The following is a 22,434-nucleotide window of genomic DNA, read 5'->3' as shown; positions in this document are numbered from 1 at the left end:
ATCTGTCAAAAATCTTAAGTCATGCTTGAAAACCTTCGACACTTTATATATTTCATAAAAGCTTTTAAAAATTACTTAGAGATAAAAATGATTAAAAACGATGAAATAAATTAATCAAAAGATTTCACAATATTAACTTAAAAAGTGAATCATTAGCTATACACTGCTTCACAAAGCTAATTTAATAAAAAAGATAAAAGCTGCTTGGATCAAGTTATTTTCTGTACAATTTTAAGTTTCCCTGCAATTCCAGGAAAAATACTTCCATAGCTTTAACTTAAAAAACCTTGTTTTAAAGTATCTTTAGTATAATCTCTTGTTTTCTTTCAAAATATAAATGTTCTGCCAAGTTTCAATTCTATTCAGGTTTGTACTCGTATTTTCCACTGTATATTAAGAGCCATTTAACCATAAATTTTGGGAATATAATTGAAATTTTCTAATAATCTGATTTCGCGCAGTGGTGATTGGTAACTTGACTTACGCTATATATCCGGTAAGTTCCGGACTGCAATGCTTTATTCTAGTTTTTTTCAATAAAAAAATGACTGCTGGCATCATTTTATTCCAACTTGTGATCATGTTCTCCTTTTGTAATTTTAATGGCGCCATCTACCCATCAAGTTAAGGACTAGGTTTTCTATTTATCTGAATTTGTGTTTGGGTCATTGGTAAAGTGATCTGCTCCATCTATCTAGTAAGTTCCGGACTAGAAACACTTTTTATTTATCTGAGTTTGCGCAATGGTGATTGGCAACTTAAGCTGTACTATATATCAAGGAAGTTAGAGACTGTAACGCTTTCTGTTTATTAAAGTGTTTCGTCTACTGACAGATCTTTTAATTTTACTTTTGTTTTTTTGTTTAAGAAAAAAATGTCCGTTGCCTTCACCTTATCTTAGTTTTCATTTTGATTTGGGCTTATCATGTTTTCTTTTGTATCTTCTAACCACTGAATTTAGGATTAGAAAGTTTTTTAGTTATCTGAATTTGTGCACTGGTGATTGACGTGAGTTGCGCCATCTATCTACTAAGTTCCGTACTATAACGCTTTCTATTTATCTGAGTTTGCGTAGTGGAAATTGGCAGCTTGAGCTGCGCCATGTATCCATCAATTTTGTGACTAAAACGAACTTTAATTATTCGAGTTGTCTGCTGTGCTGATTAGACTACTTAAACTGTGCAATCTACCGACCAAGATCCGAACTTTTTCCATTTACGAGATTACGCAGTGGTAATTAATGTATTCGTCCCTTTTAATTGGCTGGTTCAAGATGGGAGAAATTAATTTTAATAAATGTTAGGTTGTTATAAATGCTTTTAAAAGGTTTTTTTTATTGTTATGTTTAAAAACTTCTATATTTGTCATAAAACATGTTTTTGTACATGTTTGCTTTTATAAATAATTAAAAATCTCATTTATACAAGTAATCTGTTATTTCTGAAAAAAATACAACATATAAAGCTTTAGTTCTAATAAAAATTGAATTATTTATTGCATCTTTTTCTAGTGTGTTACATTTCTTGAAAATAAGCACTAAAATTGTGGCTTTGGCAGAAAAACTGTTGCTATACTATCTATATATTGACTTCTGTATTTCAACGCTTCAGATAATCTTACTGCGCATTGGTGATTGGCAACTTAAGCTGCGCAATCGTAACACCAAGTTTCGGACAGTAAGGCTTGTTTGACAGATCTTTCAAGAAAAAAATGTCTGATCGCTAAAACCTTGCAAATTTTCATTATATTCGGATGTGTGTTAAAATTTTTCTATTACATCATAAATAAGGCTGTCCAGCCAGTAAGTTTCAGACTATATAGCTATTTGCCCGAATTGACACAGTGATTACTGTTAATTTAGACCGTGCCATCAATTTTCAGACTCTATAGCACTTTTTTATCTGATTTTGCGCAATGAACTTAAGCTACGCCATCTATACTCCAAGTTCCGAACTGAAATGCGTTCTATTTACTTGAGTTACGCAGTACTTGGTGGTAATTCAGGCTGCGCCGTCTATCCACTACGTTTTAGACTATAAGACTTTTTATTGAAAGTGATAATGCTTATCACGTTTGTCAATTTGATTGCAATAATATGAGTTCGAGTCCCACGTTTTTGCATGTTATAAAATTAAAAATTCCATCGGCACCGTTATTCTCAGATTGTTCCAGAATTTTTGGTGAATCTAAATACAATTGCTGTATCACATTTGTACAAGTTTCATTTTTAATTAACATGGAAGACAGGAAAAGTTATGTAAATATGTAATTTTTAGGTTAGAATCCACTTAAATGTTTTCACTTTGTTAAAACCGAAGAAAATATTAAAAGACGAACACTTTTTTTATATTTGATTCTGATAAAAGAAGTTTCTTGGTTTTGACGCCAAAACGGTATCAATTTGACTTAAATCTGATAATTATGACAGCTAAAAATTGGTCTGATTGAATTTATCATGTATTCAAAGAACACAAATTTAGAAATGTGGGATATTATAAAGGAGCAGTACTAGAATCTACCATATTTCGTTCTCAATGAGAATTTATCGTTTGTTTTATTATTCTTTATTAAAAACTTATTTTAAATCAGGTTTTTATGAAGACTGAATTTACATTATGTATTCGGTTGGTATGAAAATTTAAAAATAGCTTTTTTCATGATATTTCAGCATTCTTAAACAGGCTTTGTTATTATTTATTATCAAAAATACTTTACCAACAATGAAAGCATTATCTTTGCGTTCATGATTACAGTACTTGACGTATTCATTGACAATTGACAGATGACGTGACTTAACCCACGTTATACTCCTCAATGTTCCCATTTCGTTTCCCCCGCTAAAAATATAATAAAAAAATTTCGAGTGTGTCTTAAGATTTTGGCCAGACCTTATCATACATAATATTATGTACAATCGCCAACAAAATAAATAACTCTTAAATATAAAACAATTAATTTATACATAAAAAAGAAAATAATTTATCTTATATCTATAATGGTGGAGGATTTCTAACTAAAATTTTGACTAGGCTTTAAGTTTCGTCGGTTCCATTGGTCTAGTTTTGATGTAAGGTGGGTTGGGCCAGGGCCAAATTTGTGGTAGGGAGGGTTCGTAGTTGTAGTTGTATTGGTGGCTTTCGATATATTTTCTCATGTCTGTTGGTTTTGGATACACTGAAGCGATACCTACAAAATAACACAATTATTCAACCTCATTTTGACTATTGCTCATCAATCTTATATTTATTTAACCTTAACAAATTTAACATGCTACAAAAATTACAGAACCGTGGAATGAGAATGATTCTTAAAACAAATCGCCGTACCCCAATTGGGACGATGTTAAATACTCTAAATTGGTCCTCTGTTGAAAATAGACTGTGTTATTTCACCATGATTTTGGTCTTTAAAATAGTAAATGGCTTATCACCTGAATATTTTCAAGAATTCATTTCTTTCAACAAAAGTATTCATTCTTATAATACCCGAGGTTTAGATGACATATATTTACCTAGAACTATGTATAAAAGTACGATGAATTCGCTCTTTTTTAAAAGCTTCCTTAAATTTAATCAGTTACCATATATCAAAAATTTATAGTGTACTTTCTTTATATTGTATGTATATTAGGTTTTTTTTTCTATTTAAATAAAGATCTATCTAATCTAACATAACTTTAACTGCATTATGTAGCCGTTTGCTAGCTTTAAATAGTTTTTGGTGGTCCAGTATCAAAAATTTTTAGTCATTGACCAAATGTGACAACGTTTTGAATTTTAATTTTGGTGATTTGTTTGATAATCGTGTTAAAATTAGTTTTTGTCGTGTACTGTTTGTGTATAATGATTATTTTAACACAATATTTAGCATATTTTGTCACATTCTCACTAAGTAGGTAAGTATTTACATATAAGCGATACCCGAGGATCCAGATGAAGGTTCCTGATCAAGGTACGGAAGTAATCTTCTTGTAGGTAAGAGTCCTTCCAAAAACGTTTGAGCCTTAAAGCCATCACAATGTACAGGGTGAGTATTTAGTGCGTAGTTTATTTAGAAAAATTGTAGTCAATGATATTCTCCATACTTGGAAAATATGTGGAAGTCTACAGGGCGATTCATTACTGCGTGGTGTAATTCATTTCATTCATCATCATCATCAGTGATGATGATGATGAGAGTATTTAACAAGTTATGACCATTTTTATTTCGATATCCCTATGAAATCAACACCATGTATATAAAGAAGTAATGCATAAACAATTATTTATTTTATATAATAAAGTAAACAATATATTGTAGTTTGTAAATTAAGTTTAATTGAAATCATTGACAAAAATTTATATACAGGGTGGACTACAAAACAAAATTACGATTTTCTCAATTTTTTTTAATGAATCACCCTATATTTTATTTTTTACAAGGCAAGAGATGAGGGTTCAGATAACGAAGAAGAAAGGCCAACGAAGAGTCGAAAACTCCCCAAAATTCCACCGAAAACAATAGATAACGATGATGAGACAAAACTGTGTAAATTAATAGACATGATGAACAATCTGGCAAGTGACATTAAAGAAATAAAGAGAACTCAAAACAGAAGTAATGAAGTAATAGAAAGACTTATTGCTGATATCCAGACTTTAAGAGAAGAAAATAAAGACCTGAAGAAAGAAAATATGGAAATTAAAAAGGAGTTAAATGAAGTCAAGGAAACTATTGAATTCATGGAAAAACAATGTAGTCATGAGTGGACTAGCAATTGAAACATACGATCAAAGCGTCTTAAAAGAGGGAATGAGCAACTTCATTAAACACAATTTGAAGATAGATGTTAAAATTAAAAATGCACACAAACTGGGAGAGAAAACCTGTCTGATTGAATTAGCAGAACATAAAGAGAAGGTAAAGATTATGAAAAATAAATCTAAACTAAGACATGTTGAAAAAGGAAAAGTATATCAATGATGATACTACAAATAAAGAGAGAGAAATTCAGAAAACAATTAGAAAACTTGCGCAAGAAGAAAAGGAGAGAGGAAAGGATGTAAGACTTGGTGGAAATAAAATATGGATCAACAAGGTCGGCTGGAAATGGGACAACAAAGAGAACAAACTAGTCAAAATGAGGACAAAAAACTAGTAAACAAATGTGCCGGAAATACTATGACAAACCAGGCAATGCCAATGGACATGAGTAGTTATAGAACAGGTAGTAAAGACAAAGATATATCCATAAATAATGACCAAGGACGTGAGCAACGTCCTTGGTTGTTATTTGGTTATGGGTTTATCCTAACAAGAAGGATAAACCCATAAAAATGCAGTCAGCAACGAGCGAGAATATAAACAGTAACTATTTAAAACCCACATTAAACAAGAAAGAGCTTAATGACACGGCCCACAATAACGCAGCAGTGCTAAAGACCAAAGGATGGACATTAGCAACATGGAATGTCAGAGGTCTCAACGGCAAAGAAGTCGAACTTGCTGAAGAATTTGAGAAAAATCAAATAGACTTGCTGGGTATAACAGAGACCAAAAAGAAGGGAAAAACACACAGTTTTTAGAAAATAGACACTTCCTCATCACCAGTGGAGTGCCACTTGGAGAAAGGGCAAAATAAGAGGTAGGTTGCCTGATACACAGTAACCTAATAAAGAATATTCAAGATTGGGAATGCATTTCCGAAAGAATTCTAAAGATAAGACTGGTAACTGCGGAACACAAACTATCATCGTTATGTATGGAATAAATGATGACGAAAGAGCAGCTAGCAAAGACCTATCCTGGGGTATCCTCACAACGTTCATTACATCCATTCCAGAGTGATCCGCATCTTCAACTTTTTTTTCTCTTCTATAATTAGTCCGGAAGGAGTTTTTTTTACAAACTGCAACCTTGTCGGCCTTAATTTTTTACGCTGCGTCCCTCTTTGCTTTGCTATAATAATCTTATAATGGATATAACGTGAAAAAGACATGGCTGATTTTGGTATTCTTGAATAAATACTTCACTGTTAACCTTTTTGAGATCACCAGTCATAACGAAAATTACTCAAATGTTAACTCACAAAGCAACACAACGAACGTTAACTTATCAAGCTTGAAAATCTTGGGTACACACGTTGTAGCGTTTTAAATTTGGTGGAATATTTTCGTTTTTCTGTTTGCAAATGAATTTTAAAACGATCAATATATTATGGCATTTTAAGTTGAGATTCTAAATATCAAGTTTTGGTATTCAGCTGTTTTTGTCTTTTGTCGTTAAAACGCAATAAACTGGAATATTTAAAAGTTGTTTCGAGTCCCCTAATATAATATTGCAAGTCAGGTATACGGTTTTTCTAAGAAGTATTAACTGAGAATATTTTTTTTTGTCTTTGTTTACATTAATATTCCCCTATTCTCTGTATGTATTGTAAGGTAAAAAATTTCCAGTTAACCAATTTAAAAGTAAATAATCAAGAAGTTTTTTTGTTGTTTCGTTGCTAAGAACGAGGTCAAAAAAGGGTAGATTGTTTGTTTTAAGTTTGTAGGCAAAAACTAGCTGTGAGACGTAAAGGGAAATTTATTTTGCGTTGAAATTTGTAAAATGTAAGGCATCGAAGAGTCGACATTTAAGCCCCAAGCAGAGCAGACAGAAGAGATTTTGAATCGCGAGTCGATTCAATTTTTTTTTTGTGTAATATCTTAAGACCGGTTAAGGTGATGATACTCTATGCAATGTGGCAGTTTAGATCAGAGTAATCACCCATAAGATTTGTGCAGTACACCGGCACTGATGAAATTTGGAAAATGTTTATATAGAATGTCCCCGTCGACAGCTTGATTTCCTCCATCAAGTTTCTGTTCCAATCGTTCCTGCCTACGTATGCAAAATGGTTTATTTTTATTCAAGTTGAGAGTTATGTCCTTTGCAGCTCCAGTCCCATAGATGTTAACAAGTTTTTTTTGCAAGTTAAGTGCTAAACAGTGAAATCAGGTAACAATTAACATTTTAATTTTAAAGTAAAGACAGACATTTTTTTGCTAAAACAATAATTGCTTTCATTAAAATTTAAAGCATTTGTAATAAATAATAAATTGTAAATTCTATGGTTTACCAGCTGTCATTTTAATTGTTTTTTTTTTATGTAATGTTAACATATGACAGCTAGCTTTGTTCTTTTCGATATTCATTTGTTTTGTTTGTTTAAAAAAAGGTTAATCTCTGTGCGATAACATTTGTAAGTTTTGTAGTATCTCCAATCTATTTGTAAACGGAGTTTGTAAACGGACACATGTAAGTTTTTTTTTTATTCTGTATTTGGCAACTATTTATATAATATATTTTTTATGCCACTTATATGTTTGATAACTGTTTGTTTGAGACAGAAATAAATGTTTGCTGTAGTTGTAAAACTACTTTGTTTCCTTTATTTTAGAATAATCTCCTAACCCTTTTATGTGTTTTTATTTTAGGGATATTTTTCCTAAATCCGGCAAGTTTAGGATTCTTCGAAGCGGCGTCCTTTCCTTTCAAATAGCTAGAGGTAACCTTGTCTGCCATATCTTATTTCATTTTGTCAAGGAGATTTATGTAAGTACCCTTTCATTTTTTTTTGTAGCTGCCCCCATCCGACCCATTTATTTCACTTATCCACGACCCCAGCACTCCAACTAACCCCTGAGTGCCCGTTCGCATAGTAGCGTTTATTTCGCTTGCCCTATCTTGACCCCCATTAGTTTCTTTCCCCAATTTTATAAGTACCCCTATTTTCTTACCTTATGGTAAGCAAAATAATTTCGTTACAACGTACCGTTTTGCTTGCGCAAGCGCGCTTAATTCAAGCATGCATAATTAAGATTCTTTCAATCCTCAAGCCGCTTGTAAAATCATAAAGCTTGCACCACATTTCTCTACAGACACGCAAGCGTACTTGTAAAAAAAATGGACAAGCTTGCATATGTATCTGTAGCAGTCTTTAAAATTATTTCGTACATTTCTTAATATACTTACGTTCTTTATAGGCATATTCCAATATTTCACACGCTATTTGCATGGAACACTCTCTGATCGATCCTAGAGGTGGATATAAACTACCTCTCTTAAGGTCATCGTCTGAAACGTTATTGGCTACTGTTTCTGAGGCTATCAAGAAAATTTGTTCGTTAATATGATGGATTCCTGCGAGGATTACTCCTAAAGCTACTCCCGGGAAGATGTAAGCGTTGTTGCCTTGGCCCGGTTGGAATATTTTGTCCTGATAGTGGACTTTGCCGAAGGGAGAGCCACTGGAGAATATCGCACGGCCCTGAAATAAAATATTTATCGCTATAAAATATTAAACCAGCAAATATACACTCAGATGCAAAAAAAACGCAACGGAGAAAATTTTGGTAAAATTCAAAGTATTTCAGTTTTTTTTTATTTTTGGACCTATTTTGATGATTTTTTTAGCACACTGTGTAAAAATTTATAAATTTTAATTTAGTATAGTGAGTTTTTTAATAAAATTTCGTATTTGACTTATACGGGGTTATTCGAAAGGTGGTTTTTTATCCTAATTTTGAAACATCCTGTGGAATAATTCCATTAGCGGATTTCCTGTTATTACCATTATCGTTTGTATTAATTTGTAATACGACGATGGGGGTTTTGGTGACTGATATCGAAGGAATGTCATATCGACATCCCAGAAGCACTGTATTTAAATAATGATTAAAAGCAACGACATGATCTTGGTTTTATTGAACAATGATAACAATAACAAAACATAAAAAAGACAACTTAAATGTAACTTAACCTAAGTAAGCAAATAACACAGAAAAACTACTAAAAAATAACTGAATACTTTGTATTGCCTTCCCTAGCCTTTATAACTGCCTGTACACGTTGGCTCATGCTGTCTATGAGGTTGCGAATATCAGCTTGCTGGGTGCTTTGCCATTACTCTTCTAGAGCCAAGCGAAGTTCGGTAATTGAGGGTGGTGCGACTTCGCGACCTCTAATATTTCTACCAAGCATGTACCAAACGTGCTCTATTGGGTTCAGATCTAGCGAACAAGCTGGCCAGTTCATTTTATTAATACCAACTTCCTCTAAATATTGCGTGACACACATTGCAGAGTGGGGTCGCGTAGTATCTTGCATTAATAGAAAATCATCGCGACTACGACGTTAAATATGGTTAGATTTATTTGTATGCGTTAGTTTTGAGATTTTAGCTGGGAATGAGTCAAGGTTATTCTACGATATAATTTGAAGCATGTTCTACAAGATTTTTGGGTTGTTCCTCGGTGATAACGGGTTAAAGAGGAAAAGTGGCATAGGAAGCCGGTACGATACATCGATCGAAGGTCGAAAATCAGGTTTGAAAGGGTTGCTATAAAGAGCAGACGTGTTTAGTTAGTCGAAAAAAAAAACCGGCAAATTTGTCAAAGAAAAAGTGATTTATACTCAGTAAGGTGTCACTTTTTTTGTTTGTAAGCCGTCTCTCATTTGAGATGTTTGTAGAACGGCGTTTTCAACAAATTTGAAAAATACCAGCATGGTTCCAGTTCTTTAAGAAGCAGATTTTCGAAGTTTATGTCTAGTGCCGCCAATTTCAACCTCAAATTGTTGTCCTAATTAAGAAGCCGTTTCAAAATACTTTTGGTAGTATGAAGATGAATTTGATCGCGTGGCAGAGAGTACAGTATATATATATCCAGGTCCTATCCCCAGAAATTAAGGTAAAAGTGCATTTTAGTGAAATCCAGGTAACTTTTTTTGTTTGAACTTTTACAGTAAAAATAGACATTTTGACAGACTTTAGACTTAACATGAAACAAAAATCACAATGCTTAGGAGACATGGTTGCAACCGAAAAATAGGGTTTTACGAAGATTCGCAAACGGAATTATTCCACAGAATGTTTCAAAGTCGTTTTAATTAACCCCATACAATAAGTCAAATATAAAAGTTTATCAAAAAACTCACTATACTAAATTAAAATTTATAAATTTTTACACAGTGTGCTAAAAAAATCATCAAAATAGGGCTAAAAATAAAAAAATTGAAATACTTTGAATTTGACCAAAATTTTCTCCGTTGCATTTTTTTTGCATCTGAGTATAGTAAGAAATAAGAAAGACAAATTTGTAGAATAAGCTACTATTAAAATAAATGCTTTTGGATGTTGCTTGGTAAAATGCTCAAAAGTTATTAAACCAAAATGTACAGTTATTATTTTTAAGGGGAACAAAAAGAGTCTTACCTCTGTATTAACGTACGCCTGTTCAGCGGTACATTCAGCTTTACTTGTCGGATTACTGAGAGCAAAAATAATTGGTCTTTCATTAAAAGCAGCCATATTCTTTAAAATTTCCGGTGTAAATGCACCTGCAGCAGCGGAAGCTCCTAGAAGAGAGTCAAATGTGAGTGTGAAATGGTACATATTTAAATTTTAATAAAAAAATGAAGTTTTTCAAAGGGATTACCATTTCATCAGACCGTTTTCGGCCTTATCAAACGATCATTAGTGAACACAGAAATAGCAATTAAAACTATCTACTTAAAAAATCTGTTTGCAATGAACGTTCTCTCACAGAGATGTTTAGACATGAACCAAGAAATTTACACCTGCTTTATTGATTTCGAAAAGGCCTTTGACAAAGTACAACATGAACCACTAAGACAAATTCTAATAAAGAAAAATATAGACAGCCGAGATATTCGAATTATATGCAACCTATATTGGAATCAAACAGCTAATGTGAAGGTTGAGGGTAGGCTAACAGAAGAAATTCAAATCCGTCGAGGAGTCCGGCAGGGATGCATCTTGTCGCCACTTTTATTTAATCTGTATAGTGAAGCTATTTGTGAACAAGCACTCGAGGAAGAAGATCTTGGTCTGATAATAAATGGTGAGACGATCAACAATATAAGGTATGCTGACGATACGGTTCTTCTAACGGGAACGCTAGTAGAACTACAACATCTCGTTCAAAGTCTCAATATATACTGTAACAGTTACGGCTTGAAAATTAATTTGAAAAAAACCAAATTTATGGTAATCACGAAATCAAAGAACATCAGAGCTAATCTTGTAATAGACAATACAACGATTGAGCGTGTGTCCTGTTATAAATATCTAGGTGCTTGGATCACAGACGATACTGATCAAACAAAAGAGATTAGATGTAGAATAGAAATCGCTAGATCAGTCTTTAATAGAATGCGCAAACTCTTTTGCAATCGTGATATCAATATAAAGTTACGAATACGAATGCTGCGGTGTTATGTCTTTTCTACCCTGTTGTATGGAGTAGAGGCTTGGACACTAAAACAGTTGACCACAAAAAACATCGAAGCTTTCGAGATGTGGTGCTATAGGCGCATTCTCAGAATATCATGGATGGACCGCGTCACTAACACGCAAGTACTCCAAACTTTAGACAAAAGATGCGAAATTCTAAATGAGATAAAAACTAGAAAGATGGAATACTTGGGGCACATTGTGAGAGGTGAAAAGTACGAACTTTTAAGAAATATCATGCAGGGCAAAATTAAGGGCAAAAGAAGTGTGGGAAGAAGAAAAATATCGTGGCTTCGTAATCTACGTGAATGGTTCGGGTGTAGTTCGATTGAACTTTTTAGGCGCGCTGCTAACAAAGTCGCAGTGGCCATGATGATTTCCAATCTCCGCTAGGAGTGGCACGAGAAGAAGAAGAAGACTTAAAAAATGTGTAATAACCTGCTAATTACATTTTAAATGTTTAAAATTAAAATTCAAACGACGAGGTCGATATTAAAAGGTTTAACCTTAAGGGAACATATTGAACCCTACTCGAAGCATACTATCACACTTTAACACCAGCCAGAGTTCAATTACGTCTTCTATATGTGTATGCAGACATTTCACCTTCAATCTACAACGTGAAGAAATGCTCAGCCGATTCAAGACGTAGTAGTGAAGTATAATTGCGCTGCAAATAATCGACCAAAGACAAGATCAGCGCCTACAAATGCCTAAAATTTGGAGTGCTCTAATGATATTACTTCTTTTTCCTTAGATTTCATTAACTACGTGGCATCCAACATGGCGGCTGTCATATGTCAATATTGAGGCTGTCAGATGTCAATATGGAGGTTGTCAGATGTCAATATGTCAGCTGCCAAAACGTAGTAAATCCAACATAGCGACTGTCAGCTGTCAACCCGTGGCTAATCTAACACGGCAGCAGTCAGATATTATCCGGAGTTTTTAAATACAAATCTATCATAAAGTAAGACTTTTTTCATAATTGCCTATTATTTTTTTTATATCATAATAATTTCTTGATACAAAATATTTAGAAATTCACTTTTCTTCATTAAAAAAACATACTTGTCACATTGTTGGAATAAAAATTGTACATGAAAATGTATTGTGCAAGAAGAATACGTCTGCGTCCAATGAGGATCACCAAGACATCTTCATGACGATTTCCAAAAAGTATTAAATATAGACTAAAGTGACGTTTACGTCGATAGGTTACAGTGGATGAAACACAGATTCACTGCTGTATATCCGAAACCAAAGAGCAGTGCATAAAAGCCGGATTTTCGGCACCAAAGAAAACAAGGATACCCATCGGTAGAAAAGCTCACGGTGATGACATTATTTTTTTGCCTTGGAAAAGGTAGGATCCTAACTGGAGAATACGACACCCAACTTCCGATAAAACTGGACGCCAAATATTAGTTAAAACTGCATATTCTGCATCTGCTCACAAAAATGTTTTAACAATGCGGAAATTAAATGATCTGTACTTTAAGGTGATGGAACATCCACTCTATTCCCCAGACTTGGTACCCTCAACTTCCTTTTATATTCAAAACTAAAACTATTTCTCACCGGTCAGCGCTTTTCGACCAATCAAGAAACCATTGCAGTTCTGTATGTATATTTTGCAAGAGAAACTCTATAGAGAGAAGAACAACCACAGTATTGGAGCAAACATTGCTTAGAGAAGATTATTTTATGAAAAATAAAACTTCTTTAATATAAATTGTCGTTTCTACCATCAAGCCAAGAACTTTTCAGATCACCATCGTATTCTTCTCCTTTTATCTTTTTAGACATCTCTAACAGGAAAAAGTATTTTCTAAATTCTATTTTTAACGGCAATATATTTTATTAAAAATACATTTTTAATGACCTAAAAACATCTAAAATTGTTATTCCAATTTACTAACTTACCTATTAATACCGACGGTTTAATTTCGTTAACAATGGCGGCGAAGTCTTTGATGGGAGCGTGATTTTTAGCGTAATACTTCTTGTGGCCATCCAAATTGCCTTCGGATCTTTCCAACGCTAACAATCCATCGATGTCAACCATCCAAATTTTGTCCCTGGCTTCTTCTGTACTTAATCCTTCATTTTCTAATGCTTTAACCGTCAAATCGGCAATACCTGTGAAAATTATTTAATAAATAAACTTCCGTAATGTACAACAAATCATTATAAAATGAAGTATAGAATATTGGCTTAAAATCTTAATTTTTTTTCCTTGGCAGATAATATTTCAATAGGTTAGGTCACATAGAGAGAATGAATGATATGGAGCCGCCAAAACATATTTATAACCAAAGAATAGATGGAGTGAGAAGGAGAGGCAGACCCAGAGTATTAAGGATCAGGTGGAGGAAGACTTACGAATGTTGGGAGTACGAAACTGGAAAGTTAAGGCGAAAAATAGGAGAGAATGGAGACTTATCCTTGAGCAGGGCAAGACCCACCATGGGTTGTGGAGCCAATGATGATCATGATGATAATATTGCAATGAATTTGTTCAGTTTTTACACTGCAATGAAAGCAGTTACTACTTATTTACTACTTAAACAATTGTAAAATGAATAGAATGTAATCTATAATATACACACTAAACTAACTCATAACATAACAATAACCGGTCTGAATACATTACAGCTACTGAATATTCAAGATATTCAGGAAACATTTAAATCTGCAGAAGGACGAGATGTGGCAATTAAGTTCCAGAAATTTGTCGATAAAACATAAGCAAATAAATTACGATCAAAATTTTATTATACATCTTCGCAGCAGTATCTCTTTAGACAACGTTTTTAATGTTGCTCTTATGACTGAAAGCACCTCCGGTGATCCTCCTTAATCCATTCCCTAACACCCTCTAAGCCCCTATGGTAGTTGTTTGAGGTGCACCTTTAACTTGGAGAATGTGAAAAAGTCACAGGGGGCGATATCTGGACTGTAGGATGGGTGCGACAATGTTGGCATGTATTTAATCGAGCAAAACTATAGGAGCATTTATCCAGTTACCAAAACTTTATTAGTTTAAGTTTTGTGGTTCAGAAACTAGTTGGAGGGAAAATTTTAGACTTAATTCGACATTTGTTTAAACTTACATGTAAAAATATAATGGTAAACAGCCAAATGAATAACTCAACTGAAGATATTAGTACTATTACTCAATTTATTACCGAAATGTATGTAAAGTTAACTAAAATTATTTTCCATTAAAAAAATCACGATCTCATAGTAAAGCTCCAATTTCTTGGTCTTTCCACCGTCAAGATAATTGCTGATGTTACAAAGGCATATATTGAGTATAAAAAGTTTAAGAAGCACTATAAATCAACAATATCATTAAAGAAAAAAACTGGCTTATGAGAATTTCTTTTCTAATTCAGAAAATATATCTCGTGACAGTTGGAAAGTTATAAATTATCAATAGTAATACCACTAGTGATTCAATTTTCGCGATAAGTCTGTCGATTTACTTCTAAACGAAAGTGAGTTGCTTGAAAACACCAAAAGTCCGTAGGACGAGTGGTGTTTTCTTTAAGAAACTCAGTTGAGTTTAGAAATAAAAGACAGACTTATAAGCTAAATTAAATCACGAGTAGAATAGAAAAACTACAAGAAGAATATACCAAGGCTGGCCTAGATATTAACCTCGCGAAAACAAAGTACCTATCTACAAGTGAAGAAGACATAGAAGATCTACAGATTGATGACAACGTAACAATCAAAGGAAAGGATAAATTCAAATACCTGGGGTTTATATTCACGAAAAAGGCAACAACAGAGGAAGAAATTACACAAAGATTAGGAGAAACAAGAACAGCAATCCGACAACTTAACTCAGTATGGTGGGATAGACACCTAAATATGAAGACAAAAACGCAGATTTATAAAACATTAGTGCGAAGTATTATGACATATGGGGCTGAAAATTGGATCATAAACAAGAAAACCAGCAGTAAGATAGTAGCAACAGAGATGGAATGCCTGCGAAGATGCTGCAGAGTAACAAGAATGGATAGGAGAAGTAATGACGAAATAAAGCAAAGAACATCAATAGAAACAGACATACTAACATATATACAACAAAAAAGACTAAAGTGGTATGGACATGTAAGAAGAACTAGCGACAGCAGATGGATAAAGAAAATAACCGAATGGAGCCCCATAGGAAGGAGGAAAAGAGGACGACCCCGAAAATCCTGGAGGAACGAAGTAGACGACGCCATGAGTAAGAGAGGACTAAACGATGGAGAATGGAACAACAGAGAGAGATGGAAACGGTTGAGCGAGGGAAGGCAGTGAATACTGCAGAATCCCTAAATATATATAAATCACGAGTGGTATTTTATTAGAATATTTCATGAACAAAGTGATAGGTCAAAAATTCAGTAGAATGAGAGGAAGGAATTTAATAAGCTCTCGCTTCCTTGAAGGTTATATCTTTGAAGGGATCAATATGTCTCTGATACTCACAGAAATATTTTTCTTGTACCAATTTTGCAGTAGTGTTCCATGTGGTTTTAATAACACTCTCCTTGTAATCACTACCATCAATTTTTCGCATGTTGAAGGCCCAGTCTTTTAGAATGAATGCTAGTCTTTCGTTGTTATTTTCTGCATCTAATTTGTAGTTGCGATCCACACAGAACATCATAAATTGTCTCCATATATAAGATTTAGATTTTCTTGTGTTACTCGGTATATTTTCTTCAATGTTTTGGTTTATAACTTCGTTTGAAGTACCACCGAAATGACTCATTTTGACGTATACAGCTACAATAATTTTTTTGGTAAACGTCAAACTTTGCTTTGCGATCGGTATCCATGGTTACGTCGTTGAAAACACGAAGCTGATAGACCAATCAGAATTGAAAGACAGTTGGTGTTTTCGCGATAACACAAGCTGTCTTTGGTGTGTGATTGGTCAGATTATGTGAAAATTTTAAGATGAGTGAAATAGTCACAGAAATAAATTTCAAAATAAAAAAGTCTGTGCAAGTGCGATTACAACAAACAATTTCAATAATTAGTTTATTTCAGTAGCTAAACATATTAGAAGTTCTTTTAATTCTACAAATGAAACCGTAGCCATAGATTTTTTGAAATATGTACACTCTCCTTACGACTCTTTATTTTTATTATCTATTAGTGATACTGAAATCAGCAATGTTTTGCATAGATTAAAAAATTCACACTGGCCGGATTTTTATTTCTTAAACTAAAAAATAATTGTTGAAACAATCGATATAATTATTATACAGAAAATTGTGAGAGATATAGTTGATGGCTTGGAGGAAGACCATTTTGTGTCTTTGACATTGTGTGACTTATCCAAAGCTTTTGACTGTGTTTCGCATGAATTACTGTTGGAAAAAATTAACAAATAAGGTATTAGAGGAAACGTTTTTAATCTATTTAGATCATACCTGACAAATAGAAAACAGGCAGTTTTTCTTAATAACAGCTATTCTGAGTCATTAACACTGTCGAATATGGGGTTCCTCAAGGTTCGATATTAGGACCCATTTTGTTTCTTATTTATCTAAACGATTTATTTCAATATACTTTTCCTATAAAATGTGTTTGCTTCGCAGATGATACAACTCTCGTTAATACTGATATTAATCAGCATAATTAAAAATAAAAATAGATAGTGATACCCAGAAAGCAAAAAACTGGTTTGTACATAATGGACTGAATCTAAATAAGGAGAAAAATCAGAATTTGATTTTTTGTTTCCGATTGGAAGTATATCTCAGGAAATAGTATTAAACCATTAGGAATCTTTCTAGATGATAATTTGGATTGGAGTGCTCATACAGATTACTTAAGTTCTAGACTTGCTACAAGTATATTTTGAATACGCAACTTAGTTTATATGATTCCTAAAAGTACCCTTCGAATGTGCTACTTTAAACTATTCCACAGCCATTTACAGTACGGAATAACTGTTTGGGGTAATTCTTCTCACGCAGATCGAGTTTTTAAACTACAAAAAAGAGTAGTGAGGATACTCGCAGGAGCAGAGTATATAGGACACTGTAAACCTTTATTTCTGGATTTAAGTATTATGCCAAAATAAAACGGGTTGTGCAATATATCACTGGAATTCTGATTACAAAGAATCATGTCGATTGCCCAATGAAGCTTCAATATATACTGCCGAGCTATCAGCTTTATTTCTTGCGTTAAAATATATAGCCTCTATTGGTATGAATAATTATATCATTCTGACTGATTGTAGAAGCATTATGGACAAACTCACTTCTATCAAAACCACAAAAAACCTAAACCATATTGAGATACAAATAAAGAAGTTACATTATGATATTATTTCCGCAGGTAGCTCGATTATTATTTGTTGGGTAAAAGGACACTCTGGAATATTAGGAAATGAAGAAATCGACAAATTAGCTAAATCTGCAGCTTTAACCAAACATAATATAAACAACATACTTCTTCCAGTAGCAGACATAGATAATATTAGTAGAAACAACTGCAAACAAAGATGGCAACGTTTATACAACCAAAGTACAACTGGAATAAACTTTAGAGCTTGTCAACCACTAATACCCAATGAGAGATGGTTCAAATATGAGACAAATAGGTTATTTATAAAAACAATAAACAGAATAAGATCAAACCACGCACTCACTCCTGCATACAAACATAGCATAGGTATTACTGATAATCCATATTGCTCCTGTGGTAAAGTGGGAGATCTGCAGCACTTTATATTGGAGTGTGGACAGTACAAACAAAGTATCAAAATGATGTATGAAAAACTAATTGAGCTAAATTGTTCATTGCCTGTCAATTTAAATACAATTATTTTTTCAAATAATAAGCAGATATTAAAATGTATCTACGAATACATAACATCCTGTAAATTTAAATTTTAAGTAGTTTTAGGTATTCAAATCAAAAATTGTAAATATGTCAAAAATTGTGTATACCAACATATTACTTCCTGTAAATTTATATTATAAATCGGCTTAGGTAATAAAATCAAAAATTGTAATTACCACAAATAGTCTGGCTAATTGGCTATGCCAAAGCCATTATACAATAAAAAAAAGTATTATGCCACTACCTTCACTCTATATATGGACCCTGTTCTGCAACAATGGTGTAACCCACAATTTGTTTACAAATGTAAAATACATGCCAACAAGTTTATTACGAGTGGTTTGACAAAAAGCAAAAATGGTAGAAGCCGTATCTGGTACTTTAGCGATATCTATTAACCAAAGTTCTAATCCACATTCGTCAAACTAGTGATAATGCATAAATCTACAACAACCAGGTAATCCACAGTGCGGTTTACATTGTTGTTGAAAAATATTCAATGGGTATATGTATCAACATAAACTACAATAATTCTTTTTCAAAACAGAACATGAATCAATTATTTTATTAGGACAAATTGGGTATAGATCTCAGTAATCATTTGTTTTATAATATGCTGTAGTTTACTATTTACACAAATAAACTTAGCGGTTGATACCCTGGTGCTATAAAATGTAGTGGGTTACGCCGTTGTTGCTTACTGCTGCATTATACACTGGGGGAAAAACTAAGACAAATTAAGTTAATTGCGTTATACAATACATGCGTTTTTATGCAATAAACGACAATTAGACCGAAATCATTAGACTGAAAGCAGTAAACCAAACTCATTGGACCGAAAAGCCCTTTACCGTAACCTCACTAGACCGAACAGCATTAGACCTACAGCATTTTCATCAGTTAAACAAATTAACATCGCAAGTTAACATCGAAAATGCAGGAAAGGACAGAAAACCTTTACTTGGAAAAATAGAACTGCCTCCACTGTGGCCAAATGGTAGACAGCTTTCTGCTGAAAAAATAAAAGACCTGAAAGACATCTTGGATTTGGTACCTACAGATGCAAAAGTCTTTTATAATTTCTTAGATAAAGTCGGAAGTGAAAATTTCATAGACGATGTAGAAGGACATGGACAGATGCCAGATTTTACTATTGATGAAGAGCAATTTGACGTTGTATATGAATAATAAAAATAACTGTATCTACTTTTTCTCAATAAAAATGCTTTCTGATTATCTTTTGTATCAAATTGTATTATAAACTATTTTGACACAATTAACTATGATCACTTACTCAATTTTGCAACAATCATGTAACCCAGTTTTTATTGTTTTTTTTATACCAAAAATTAAAGGTTATTGTTTTATTTCGATATTTTCCGTTTATATGTATTATTGTAAAAGACTAAAACATATTTAAAGAAAAAAATCTCAGCAAGGGAATTTTCTATGATAACGAAATACAAAAAGCTAATTATCTCAGAACAACATGCCGGTGGCTTACACCATTGTTGCAGAACAGGGTCCATATATGAGACACTGATTGAAATTCATGCCAACAAAGGTAAGTTTAGCATAAACTCCAACTTCCATGATCACGATACAAGATCTAGAGATGCTATTAGAGCACAAAGTTTTAGGTTGACAAAGATCATAAAAAATTCGACTGATGTTGGTTTGTATAACTTTTTGTCAGATGAAGTAAAAAGTCTTCACTTGTTATCTTTTAAGCTTAAAATCAAGTCACACTTTTTGAAACACTGTTTCTATTCAAAAGTACAGCTTTTACACGATAGTACTAGTTTGGTCAGGGTATTTGCCTGTTATGATGATATTTCATGTTTTTATATTTTTATTTAGTGTGTTTGTCGTTTCTTAAATTGTTAATATTAAATATCTGTTTGTAATGTATAAATTCTCAAAAATTTTATATGTATGTATGTAAAAATTGTCACTATTCCTTTGACTTGTCAAAAACAAAACTAATTTTTGTATATTGACTAAATAAATTCTATTCTATTCTATAGACAAGAACAAATTAGAATATTTTGGCCAAGTTATGAGAAATTTCTAATAGTACTATTGTAAAAAAGTCTTTATATGATCGTTTGGGAATTTATGAGGTTACACAAGATGATATTGTTGAACCATTAATAAGTTAGATAGTTAGTAATAACAAATTATTGAAATATTTTGTGAATAAATAGTAACTGTCTTTTACAGTTATTTCTTATTAGAATTAATTTTTATTTTCTTTATAATGCTTTTGTTTCATCTGTCACGGCGATTAAAAGTTCATATAGAAAGGAATATTTGGTAAAGTAAAGCGATCTACTATTCGACTCTCTAAAATTATCATATGTACTAAAAAAACGATTACAACTGGCTATATTATGCAGCGATTTATATAGCCTGTAAGGAAGACAAAAACTGATATATTGGAACTTAAAAAATAAAACTAATTCTTCTTATAAAAATATGTGGTTGTTTTTAAACATAGCAACAAATAAAAATTACCTATGGCCGCTTCTCCGGCTCCCAGGAACAGGAATTTGTTGTCACTGAGTTTTTTGTTTGTAAGTCTTTTGGAGGCCAATAATCCAGATACTGCCACACTGGCAGTGCCCTGCAAGAAAGCAACATTAAGCGTTTTGTAAATTATACATTGTTTTGTAGACAAAAACACTCTAATATTACAACATTAATTAATACTATAAAAGACTGTATTATTTTAAGTCAATTTCTCAATTTTACATGTTCACTTAAGTATTCGTCTTTCGCATTTAGACCTTGTTTTATTTGAACTACATATCTATGTGCGAAAGTATCTTTTTCTAGCTAGCTACCTTCTTCGGGAGTAGAAAGGTGTTGGACCTTGTCTTGTTTGTACCATATTTGCACGAATGTATCTTCTTCTAGCTAGCTAGCTTCTTCAGGAGTAGAAAGGGTGATGGATCTTGCCTTGTTTGGACCATCAGTGTGCGAATTTATCTCCCCCCTAGCTTCTTCAGGAGTAGGAAGGTTTGGCATGGTCTTGTTTGAACCAGGTGTGTACGAACATATCTTCTTCTAGCTAGCTAGCTTTTTCAGGAGTAAGAAAGTGTCGGACCTTGTTTTGTGTGGATCATCTGTGTGCGAATGTACCTTCTTCTAGCTAGCTAGCTTCATCAGGAACAGGAAGGTGTTGGACCTTCTCCTGTTTGGACCACCTGCGTGCAAATTTATCTTCTTATAGCTAGCTTCCTCAGGAGCAGGAAGATTTGACCTTGTTTTGTTTGGACCATCTGTCTGCGAATGTACTATCTTATTTCAGCTAGCTAGCTTATTCAGGAGCATCAATGTTATTGGTCAAGGTGATTCTAGTACTTAAAGCACAATAAGTATTTGCTGTGTTATGCCCAAAAGTTGGGGAAAATTTGTATGTTCTTCCCGTTCTGACAACAGTGTCACCAGACGCTCACTCAGACACTGAATAATGGGCATCCTGACTGGATAGTCCAATCTGAAGCCTTTATTTTCGTTGAAAACTCCGCCTCCTACAACCAAGACTTAGTAGGCCAAGGTATAAATAGTATAAATATACAAGGGCCAGTAAGTAGTATTAATGTTTTGTGCTACTCGATAAAAGTGTTGCATTTATATCTATTATTGCTCATATCTTTCTTTCTTGTTTTTCTTTCCCTATTCCGAGCTGAACTATCTGTGACGTAACTTCCTCGCAAATAGGTGCTTTCATCCCATTTATTGGTGCTTGGAATCCTCGGGAATCTCTACAGCTGGAGTAGGGGTCTATCGTATTGAATTCTGACTTTCTCCACAGCCACAGAGCTATAGTTTCCCCCTAACTATTTGCAACAATGAGAGGAATCTCTCGCATTATCAAGTAGCTGTGATGAGCACGATCTGCACCTCACTATTTACACCATCGGTTTTCTCCCTATCCCTATGTAAGTCGTGAAAAAAACACAATTTCACGATCTACTACGACAAGAGCTACATTGTGTGACCAGTAACACCAGAGATGAGTTTATCGCGATTGATTGTTGCAACACTTAGCCAATCGGATGCTCCTATTTCTCTGAATAATAATTCTAGTTGCTGACGAGATAAGTTGACTTAGCTAGAAAATAGGGGGAGCACCAGTTGTTTTCTTCTTCATCCGCCAGGATTATTGTAATATAACAGGCAGCACTGTTGTTTGATTCTTCCATTAGGTCCGGATTATTATAATCATTTGCTTCCTGGCGTACAAAAAATGTATACAACGATAAGCCTTGTCTCCGATAATGACC

General features: G+C 33.3%; 1 protein-coding gene across 2 annotated transcripts in view; it reads right to left on the bottom strand.

Moving 5' to 3' along the window:
• Nucleotides 1-542: 542 nt before the first annotated feature.
• The window catches only part of Men-b (NADP-dependent malic enzyme b, mitochondrial), a 60,231-nt gene continuing 38,339 nt past the window's right edge, over nt 543-22,434 (bottom strand). For both annotated transcript variants that reach the window (XM_072542721.1, XM_072542722.1), the window contains exons 6-10: nt 20,660-20,768; nt 13,202-13,417; nt 10,235-10,377; nt 7,996-8,290; nt 543-3,186 (exon numbers count right to left, since the gene is read on the bottom strand). In XM_072542721.1, the coding sequence (XP_072398822.1) occupies nt 3,026-3,186; nt 7,996-8,290; nt 10,235-10,377; nt 13,202-13,417; nt 20,660-20,768 (924 nt within the window). In that variant the 3' untranslated portion in view covers nt 543-3,025. The remainder of the gene's footprint in view (nt 3,187-7,995; nt 8,291-10,234; nt 10,378-13,201; nt 13,418-20,659; nt 20,769-22,434) is intronic.

The sequence above is a fragment of the Diabrotica undecimpunctata genome, chromosome 9 (genome assembly GCF_040954645.1).
Source record: "Diabrotica undecimpunctata isolate CICGRU chromosome 9, icDiaUnde3, whole genome shotgun sequence".
NCBI lineage: Eukaryota > Metazoa > Arthropoda > Insecta > Coleoptera > Chrysomelidae > Diabrotica > Diabrotica undecimpunctata.
This window is presented reverse-complemented; position numbering and strand designations above follow the sequence as displayed.